This window comes from Paramisgurnus dabryanus, chromosome 21 (genome assembly GCF_030506205.2).
Source record: "Paramisgurnus dabryanus chromosome 21, PD_genome_1.1, whole genome shotgun sequence".
In the NCBI taxonomy this organism is placed as follows: Eukaryota; Metazoa; Chordata; class Actinopteri; order Cypriniformes; family Cobitidae; genus Paramisgurnus; species Paramisgurnus dabryanus.
Genome location: NC_133357.1, coordinates 12,660,387 through 12,670,639, shown reverse-complemented (window position 1 = coordinate 12,670,639; position 10,253 = coordinate 12,660,387). Strand labels below are relative to the sequence as shown.

Sequence of the window (10,253 nt, the reverse complement as noted above, 5' to 3'; positions counted from 1 at the left end):
CAACTACTTACTAGTCAAGAAAGATGAAGTGAATTCTGATTTCAAATTGATTAAACTACATTTTTTACAGTGTAATAACCATTTTGAAGGTCATAATGATGAAAGTTAGGTTCTCTAGCATATTTAATAAATACACTGGAATTCAAAAAAATTAAGTATATTCTTGAGGTCATATTTTTTAATAAACAGCATGCTCATGATATCATGCTAGCACAGAAAAACATGTAGCCAAATCATCAATTTATTAATTATTTAATGTTCTGTGATTTGAAGTTTTTATATATCTTATTCATAACTTTAGTGCTACATATGCATAATCTGCAAAAACAAGCAGCAAATACAGTGTGCATTTGATTCGGAACAATAATTCAGTTTAACATTTTAAATAATTTAGACCAAAATTTTAGAGTGAAATAATCATTTAAACATCTTTATATATACACACATTTATTAAACACTCTACACAAGTGACAAGTTCCAAGTTTACATAATTGAAGTCCATGAAAGCGTGCACTGATCAGAAGAGATTTACAAAGTCTATCATATTTGCACCCCATACAGTGAATATTTAGACCAGAAACAGGAATGTAGTGCTTGTAGAGTACAATTAAAGCATATCAATCAGTAGCCAGTTGCTGTGCTCATTACTTACATATACAAATTTTTACATAAACAAAAGGTGTACTAATAATACTGTTTCAAGCAAAAATATGTATAGTGGAAGTGCATTTAAGTCCTGATAGAGGAACCGGGTACTGTTCTCAGACCTATGGGAGAGGACAGGCCTATAGGTAAAAAACACTGTAGAGAGAGGAAAAAAAGATTAATATCTATTCAACTAGCTTATTGACAACTAGTTTAGTAAGTTGGATGAAAAGAATGTCGTTCTTACAGTAGAGTCTTGAAACAGAAGTATGGTGGCTACAGGGTTGTCGCTGCGGGGTTGCAATGGGCAAGACAGCGGGCGAGATGTATAGGTAGCGCATTCCTCATCCAAAATCATCTCTTCTAAAGGAGTATGACGTCGCCGCAGAGCAGACACTGAATGCACAATAGTAGACGACGGTACAGAAAGACATGAAAAATTGACATTGTTTGTTCTGAACCATTTTTGTTACCAATAGAATGTTGAAATAATGATAGTTGGGTGATTCTCGCGAAATTAGACTTGTGAGGTGTCATGAAAAATTTTGATTAAAAAATGCAAAGTAAAAGTATCAAAATAAGAAGCATACAGTTACAAACATCTCTTCATGTACTATTTTGCACATGATTTCAGATTACATCATACAAACCAATTGTGTTGTTTTTCCACATTTAAGGGAAAAATTTTCATTACCGCAACGTGTCCATGACTGGATTTGGGTTCTTTGACATGGAAATATTTATAATTAAAATTTAGAGACAATAATAAGGAATATAAAAGTGACCAAGACCAATTTTCTCATCCTCCGCAACAATTTTCAATCATTATTTAAGCCCTCAAGGAACTAACATTTAAAAAAAATTTTTTTGGAAGGGACATAATTGACTGTGATACTCAAGATGGCTACCAGGTAAGCAGTTCTTATTTTTTCTCTCCAGATAAAAGTTGAAATTTTGTTTGTCATAGTACCCAGACAACTTTTTAGTTCTCATTACCGAAACATGAGTTTGTAAATGCATATATTTAATGTAATATCATGTTGCGTAATGATAATTTTTGATAATGATAATCTAAAAATGTAAATAATTCTATAGGAAATATTTTTTAAATCCTCTAAAAATAATGGTTATAGTAAGTTCAGACATTAATCTTATATGTGCTTTATAAAAATGCAGGACACCTTTTAAATCTGGATTTCGTGAGAATCACCCAGTTGGCCCATGTTGCTATATTGGGCTGGTTAGGTGCCAAAACAAGGGCCAGTGTTAAAATTTTTCAGGACAACAAGCTACTACATCTGGGATGTATTTTAATGTGCAATGTTTTTGACTCAAGACAAAAAAGCTCAGATGATTACCTTTAATTTGACGTTGTGTGCAATTGTTAATGTGTTTAGTCGCGTCTGAGTGACCGTTTTGGTCTGACTGCAGTGCATTATGGGATATAACGCTGTCTACACAGAGATGCAGAGGAGCTTCTGTCACAGGTGTCTGCAGAGGCCGGTCTGATCCACAGAGTCTTTGGGTTGATGAGAAAACAATGACCGAGCTTCTATGTGCTGATTGTATAAAAGGCTGGGCCGCTTTCTTGCCGTCATCCGCAGTGTGGTGATGATTTACATCTGAATTCTCTTTATTTGATACTGGTTCAATCTGTATGAATAGAAGAACTTGTTATAGAGTAGTTTGCTATATACATGTGGTCAGGGAAATGTAACATAAACGAGTCCTACAGTTTGGTGACTAGTCGATGTTGTCAGTAGTTGTTGTGAACTGACATCACTTTTGTTCGTCTGGTCATTGTCCGTCTGGTCTGGATCTTCAAATAACCTTTGAACAACATCCTCCTACAACACAATAAACTAAGCGTTAAAAACATAATTTTAAATAATTCTTAAAAAAAACACAAATTTAGTAGTTTTACCACTTGTTGCATTATAAGTTCAGTGCTGGGGTCTTGGGGTCCATTCAAACCAGGGGAGTCCCTAAATTGGGACATTTTTTGGGCGGTAAGCAGCCTTCTCTGTAACACACACACACACACACACACACACACAGTGTAAGCCTGAGGTAAAAAAAAGCACGTCTTACCAAAATAAAATATTGCTTGAGAATAGCATAGGGGTGAACCTTTCTGAGTAAACTGTGATTTAAAGAGATTTATGAACCATTACTAATTGTATATAATACTGAATTTAAGGGGAGATTTTACTTTTTTTGAAAATATGCTAATTTTCCAGCTCCCCTAGAGTTAAACATTTGATTTTTACAGTTTTGGAATCCATTCAGCTGATCTCCGGGTCTGGCGTTGTTGGAATACATTCCCATACATTCATTTATTTTTCAGTCTGAAAAATGTGACCACCACAAATTAATGTTTGTGTATCGTGTTTATCACTACCTCTGTATCACATGACAGTTTCTGTAAAAACACCGGTGGCGTCGTCAGTCAATACGCTCGGCTGAGCCTCATTTAAGTTGTATATACATAATGCGCACATGCGTTGCGAATGTGCCACTACAAACTGCAAGTCTGGAAAAAAACTGTTATGCTATTCCTGTTTCTCAACCTGTGGATGTTTTTCATCGCTAAAAGGGAGTTTGGGAACTTATAGCAGAGCACAGATGACAACATATTTGCTTGAGACAGCGCAAGCTAGCACTAAGGTAATGCTAATCTTAACATTATAGCGATAACGCTGGTAGTGACGATTCTCTCGGATCGCTTGAAACCCCAACCGAGGTGTTACTAAAAAACGTATCGGGTACTACGTACTGCACCCGAAGAAAAAGCTCCCAAAAGTAAGCTGACCCAACCCAAACTAAACAAAACCGTGGGACACTATGCAATGGAAAAGCGCTATTAATATGACTACGCCTGCTGCAGCCATGTTACGGCAGCAAAGTCCTTGACTGTATAGTTCGTAGCAATATCGGCTTTGAAAATCGCAACTTTTAATTTTCCATCGGTCTTAGTGCATGATGTAACTACAAAAGAGTCAAGTTTTAAATGGGAAAAATATCCAAACTCTTTGGTTATTTTTTTTAGGCACGATGCTAATGGTCTAATCAGATTCAATGGATTGTGCTAAGCTATGCTAAAAGTGGTACCGCCAGACCTGGAGATCAGCTGAATGGATTCCAAAACAGTAAAAATCAAATGTTTAACTCTAGGGGAGCAGGAAAATGAGAAAAAAGTCGAGTGTCCCTTTAACGCAAAAGAATACTGACCATTGACTGTGGTTTGGTGTTTGGAACCCGCTGAGGTGTCCATGTCCTTCCTGGTGTCCTATTTTGACCTGCGCCACAGCAAAGGGAAAACTGACTTAAAACAAGGCAATGGGATAAATCATGATGTCTTACAGAAAGTAAACACTGAAATGCAAAACCCACAATGAGATGCAGTGCCTGTGGCTTCCGTTTTTGTCTTCTTCACAGGTACTCGCTGGGCCTGCGATAAAAACGTCACTTAAAGATTTGCACTTAGTAGCAAGTAACTGCAAACGGAATCTCTTTCAATTAACTCACAGAGTAAATGGACGTTCCCCTGCCGGTAGGACATGTTGAAACTCTGGGTGTTGCGCCACCCAGAGTCCCCACCCTTATACCTTCATTCTGTAGAATACTGTGAAGAGCTGAAGGGTCAGGGGAGAAGGACACAGTGCTTCCTGAAAGACATGTAATTTATATAGATATTCTGTGAACATTCTGTGAAAAATAACCTTGAAATCTTTAATATTATTCACTATGTCAAAAACTGAAATGAAGTGAAAGCAATAATTAAAATAATCAAACGTTGATGCTTTTCATAATAAGATTATTAGACTCTACCGTGTATTTGACAGACAGGGTCACATTTACACTTATTGTTTTGCTACACCAAAAAGTAAGACAAAAAAGTTACATTACCCGTGACTTTAGCTGTTGAATCATCTGTATGAGGCTTCTTTACTGGAACTCTTTGAGCCTAAAGCAGACAATATCATTATATCATAACATTTTATGACTAATACCTGGAAAACAGTTATCAGTAATGAACATTTTAATGAAGTGGACTTACAGAATAAAAAGATGTTTGTCTGCCAGCGGGACAGGTCGATATTCTGGGTGTTGCCCCAACAGACTCCACTATTCTCGTTGCATCATTCTGTAGAATACTACGTAATGCTGACGGGTCAGGGGAAAATGCCCCAGTATTGCCTTAAAATGTAAAGGAGACATCTTTAAAGGACATATTATAAAAATCTGCCTTTTTCCAAGTGCTATGATTGGGTCCCCAGTGCTTCTATCTACATAGAAAATGTGAAAAAGAACAACCCAGTAACTTAGTTTTGGTAAACCATTCTCTGCAAGCATGTGGAAAAAAATTGTCATAGAAATTTGGCTCCCCTTGTGAAGTCGGAAGGGGATAATAATGGCCCTTAATCTAACCATGGCACTGCGATTAAGTGCAGAGATCAGCTCATTTGCATTTTAAATTAGCATTTTAAAGGAAACCCAAAATGACACATTTTTGCTCATACATACAAAGTATCAATTTTAACATGCTATTATAAATTATCTATATGGTGTTTTGAGCTGGAACTTCACATACATACTCTGGGGACACAAAAGATTTATTTGACATCTTAAAAAAGTCTTGTGAAATGTCACCTTTAAGATTTCCAAACTTTCCCACAAAGATGAACAAACCTGTGCCGCTGACAATTTCACGTTGAGTCTTCTTCACAGAAACCCTTTGAGCCTGAAAGATCAAAATATATGGGCACCAAATTACCAGACTTGAAGAGTTCACTTATGTAACTTAGTAACTTAGCGATACTCCAGCCAAATATCAAAATAACCTATATGATGTACCTCAAGCAATCCGAGATACAAGTCAATCATCTTTCAGATGAACACATTTGGAGTTATTTGAGTACATGTGTGATACACCTATGAGTATCACAATGTTAAAGCAATATTCCATTTTCTTAAAAGAAAAATACAAATAATATACTCACCACCATGTCATCCAAAATGTTGATGTCTTTCTTTGTTCAGTCGAGAAGAAATTATGTTTTTTGAAGAAAACATTGCAGGATTTTTCTCATTTTAATGGACTTTAACAGAGCCCAACATTTAATACTTAACTCAACACTTAACAGTTTTTTTTTCAACAGAGTTTCAAAGGTCTATAAACGATCCCAAACGAGGCATAAGGGTCTTATCTAGCGAAACAATTGTCATTTTTGACAAAAACAATAAATATATGCTTTTTTAAACCACAACTTTTCGTCTAGGTCTGGTCCAGCGTGACCTAACGTAAATGCGTAGTGACGTAGGGAGGTCACGTGTTACATATATAAAACGCACATTTGCGGACCATTGTAAACAATAAACTGCCACAAAGACATTAATTAGTATCAGTTGACATACAACAACGTAGAAACGGTCCTCTTTCAACACACTTGTAAACACTGGGGCGGAGTTTCGCGTTCGTCCTCTGTGACCTCTTGACGTCATGACGTATTGCGTGGGGTCACGCATCACGACCAGATCTAGACGAGAAGTTGTGGTTTTAAAAGTGCATTTTTTTTTTCTTGTCAAAAATGACAATTTTCGCTAGATAAGACCCTTATGCCTCGTTTGGGATCGTTTAGAGTCCTTTGAAACTCCGTTGAAAAAAACTGTTAAGTGTTGAGTTAAGTATTAAATGTTGGGCTCTATTAATGTCCATTAAAGTGAGAAAATTCCTGCACTGTTTTCCTCAAAAAACATAATTTCTTCTCGACTGAACAAAGAAAGACATCAACATTTTGGATGACATGGTGGTGAGTAAATTACGTGACCTGAGACCCGTAACACATGTGCTTTCCAAGCTTATAATGGGAGAAAACAGGGAACAACTGACTTTAAAGCCCAAAAAGTGCAGCCATCCTTCACAGAAGTAATCCACACGGCTCCAAGAGTTTAATAAAGGTCCTTTGCGGGTAATCGATGCGATACCGATAATATAAGAAAATTTCCATATTTTAAACTTTATAAACTAAAATAACTTGCTTCTTGTAACCACCACGCCATCTTGAGATCACACAATTCACAAGAGTCACTGTGCAACGTATCCATGTCGATGAGCGCTCACTACGCTAAAACTCTTGCACTATTATAGTTTAAAATATGGATATTTTTCTTACACAATAAAGGTCTTTTGCGGCTAATAGATGTGATTAACTCCTTAGAGCCATGTGGATTACCTCTGTGAAGGATGAATGCACTTTTTGGGGGGGTTAAAATCTGAATTTGTTCCCTGATCCCTATTTTTAACGTTATAAGCTTGGAAGAGCAAGATGATACACATATGTTATGTATCTCGAATTGCTTGAGGTGATATTTGACAGGCGAGTCCCTTTAACTTGATATGGCAAGAATATAAAAGAAAGGTTACACTATACTAGACTGAAGAGGCATTCTGTACTATAATCAAACATTTTGGCTTTATCACTGAGAACATCTAGATATTTCTGACCAGATTATTGGAGGATCCAGGAGGGCAAGTAGATAACCGTGGCATCACACCCTGAGCTCCAACAGCACTTGATCCCTCACATGAGGGGACATTGTGCATTGCTGAGGAAAGAGTAGACAATGGCCCTGTACTCGCATACACATGCAAAAACAGTCAGTAACAAGTGGATATTAAAATGAAAAGAAAATCAACATTAACAAAGCACGAGCACTACTGAGATTCATTTTAAATAAGAATTGGTACACCAGGTAAGCATGTAAGTTAACTCACCTTTGGTGCCTGCATGGCTTGATTGCTGAATGCTGGTTTTGTCCTTTTGTGCTTGACCATCTGAACAAACACCTACTTTACTAAGTGAAGTTTTACATAAATGACTCAAACCCGAGTCTTCGGAATGCTTAGACTGTACAAGAGTGATGTTACCCAAACGTGAACTTAAATCACTGCCGTTTCTGGTTTCGTTCGAGAGTGTCTCTGCTTTTGGTGGGTGACCATCAATAGAGACAGATTGTGTCTTGTGTGATGTTTTTAAGACACCTAGTGTTGCTGCTGCATTATGGCTTCTCAGTTGGGCTCCTGGTGTCAGCCGGCCAGGTGTCAGGGGTGTTTTTCCACCACCAACCTCTGTGCTTCTCTGACTGCGTGTGCGTGATTGGGTAAAATTGAAGGGAACTGGTTTGGTGTAGATCTTTTTCTTCTGAGCTTTACCCTTTAGACAAAAATACATGTACAAAAAATACATTCAGTGGCCAGAGCAGCAGGTGTGATAGGCAAACAGGAAAGTACATGATTTGTAAGACTTAAAGGGATAGTTCACCCAAAATTTAAAATTATGTCAGCATTTCCTCACCCTTAAAGTTGTATTTTGTATATTTATAATACTGTATAAATGTCTTTGATCGGCATAGAACACAAAAGGAAGATATTTTGATAAATGCGGTTTTGGACAAAATACTATGGAAGTCAATGGTGCCCCAAAACTGTTCGTTTACAAATATAAAAATCTTCCGTCGTGTTCAGCAGAACAGATTTTTTCAGGTTTGGAACAACTTTGTGAGTAAATGACATAATTTTTGGGTGAACTATCCCTTTAAAAGCAGATGAAAAAGTACAAAAACAAGAACAAGTATCGTCTTACACTGGGGAGAATGTTTTGATTTTTGAAAGTTCCAGATTTCTTTAAATTGTAGATCAAGCTCTTTTATATCAAAGGATAAAGATGAAATCATTCCTCAGGCTCACGATACAACCCCTTTAATTTTTTTTAAAACCCCTGTGACATTAGAGCAACTCACCACATGCATACTTATTTATTTATATATCTCTGTCCTTGCAGAATAAGTAAAGTTGTGTCCTTACCGTAAGAGGTCTCTGTTCCCATTTATTCTGTTGTGAGAGGTAATTTACAGCTGGTTGCAGAGATTTGGCGAGGACCGGAAGCCTGCTGACACCTTTCAATTTACTGACTCCCTTTCCAGCGTCAGCTTCAGCATTGGGGTCCAGATTCTCTGAACCTCTTCTAGAAGTGGACACAGCAGTTTGTTTGGTTTTATTCACCACCTGGTGCTTCAACATCCTAAGCATGGAAGTAAAATTTAGACTAAATTAACTTTTGCTTGAGTTAAAGAGAAATATCTGTGCTTTTAATGATCAGCTTACCCTGTCTGGTTCTGGAGAGTCCTGTTCTGGGGTCGTAGATGGTTCGATGATGCCATTTTGAGAGAGCTCCACTGTCTACTAACAAGATAATAATTAAAATGATCATAAAGAAGAAATGTACTAAAAATAATTAATACTAAAACACAAATGCGTACCTGAGGTTATGTCGAAAACCGTCTTTTGTGCTGTTTCTGTGTTGATACAGAAAAGCCCCTCTTTAGCTGCTCAACGCAAAAACTCCAAACTGCAGTGTTGACTTCCGGAAGAGTTTGTAAAAAGCGCTCATTTTCATTGGCTGACGGAGACGTTGCATCGGCCAATCGGTGGCCGACATTGACACTACTATAGTAACGGAGATGCGGCTTTAAATCACGTGACGTTTTTTAAGTTCGTTTCGCCGTTTATTAATTTCCAACAAGTTCTTTTCGGAACCACACACATACGATTCGCTTCAATTACTTTTTTGGCCCAATGCTGCGATTTATTAACGACCGTAATGGGTAGAACTGTCCTACAATACTTACACGTGAACAAACATTGTATTGTGCATTTACAGCAGCTAAAAATGCGGCGTCTATAGCCGCTTTCCATTGTCTGATTAGTGTGTATGTGTGTTCGGAACAAAAGAAATATGGTCCGTTAACCAATTCAAACCAGACAGTTTATTGCGCGGGTGTAGCAGCCGCTCGGAATGTCTGTTCCCCTGCTCGCTTTCTGTACATCTAGCCGGTTTTTGTTAATATTTATTTTATTGTTTTAATTGTTGTGCACTGTATTAGTTTGAACAAACTCTGTACATATATGCTATACCATATAAAAATTATAAACACTCAGGTATTTTAAGGGGCTTGCGCATGCGCTGTCAGCAGAAACGCTTTATCTACATTTTTTTTGTCTCGAGAAGCACTCAGTTATGTTGTTTGTAAAGTATGTCTGTAAAAACTATTTAAATATCCTAAAATAACTAGTCCTGGCTTAATCTAAACCCTGTCCAAGAAACTGCTCTATAATGACAAAAAAAATACAAAGTCGTTGCAGCTTTAAAAATATCTTTAATAGGTCATTTGGAAAAACCTACTCAAGCGTTTTCAAAAATTAAAGGTGACAATAGCAAAAAACAATTATAAATATTAAATGGGTTTTACTTGTTTTTAGGTGGCCCTGAATGTATACTCATAACACTACGGTTGCACTTTACTGTTGTTTATCAAAATGATATTACATACAAAATAAACCCTGAGAGGAACTGTGATAAACATTAACTGTTCAAAGCAAACTAACAAGAAAATAACGGTTGAGGATAAATCCTAAATTCACAATTAACTTAAAGTCAATTTAAGTCACTCCTCACGTTTGAGGTTTTTGAACATTTTGTACACATTCTACTTTACATCATTCCTGTAAGCTTTTACTGTTAATTTGGATGAAGAGAGACTTACCA

General features: G+C 36.9%; 1 protein-coding gene across 7 annotated transcripts; it reads right to left on the bottom strand.

Annotated features, from left to right (window-relative positions):
• Positions 1-235: 235 nt before the first annotated feature.
• Positions 236-9,075, bottom strand: troap (trophinin associated protein). Of its 7 annotated transcripts, none has more exons than XM_065285651.2 (17): positions 8,968-9,075; positions 8,813-8,887; positions 8,513-8,729; positions 7,577-7,862; positions 7,424-7,483; positions 7,154-7,278; positions 5,338-5,389; positions 4,706-4,845; positions 4,555-4,612; positions 4,174-4,313; positions 4,039-4,096; positions 3,877-3,944; positions 2,570-2,668; positions 2,379-2,492; positions 2,004-2,298; positions 893-1,041; positions 236-801 (listed from the first exon to the last, which is right to left on the bottom strand). In XM_065285651.2, the coding sequence occupies exons 2-17, from the start codon at positions 8,866-8,868 to the stop codon at positions 730-732; spliced, it is 1,989 nt and encodes a 662-aa protein (XP_065141723.1). In that variant the 5' UTR covers positions 8,869-8,887; positions 8,968-9,075; the 3' UTR covers positions 236-729. The 7 variants fall into 7 exon arrangements, with proteins under 7 accessions (XP_065141723.1, XP_065141724.1, XP_065141717.1 ...); XM_065285652.2 differs by having other exon boundaries at positions 7,154-7,254; XM_065285645.2 differs by having other exon boundaries at positions 7,424-7,862.
• Positions 9,076-10,253: the final 1,178 nt, after the last annotated feature.

Coding starts and splice junctions, on each gene's coding strand:
- troap (XM_065285645.2), bottom strand. CDS start 8,868: ATGGCATCATCGAACCATCTACGACCCCAGAACAGGACTCTCCAGAAC. Junction 8,730..8,812: donor ACTCTCCAGAACCAGACAGG/GTAAGCTGATCA, acceptor TTCCATGCTTAG/GATGTTGAAGCACCAGGTGG. Junction 4,097..4,173: donor GGGGAACGTCCATTTACTCT/GTGAGTTAATTG, acceptor TTTTTATCGCAG/GCCCAGCGAGTACCTGTGAA.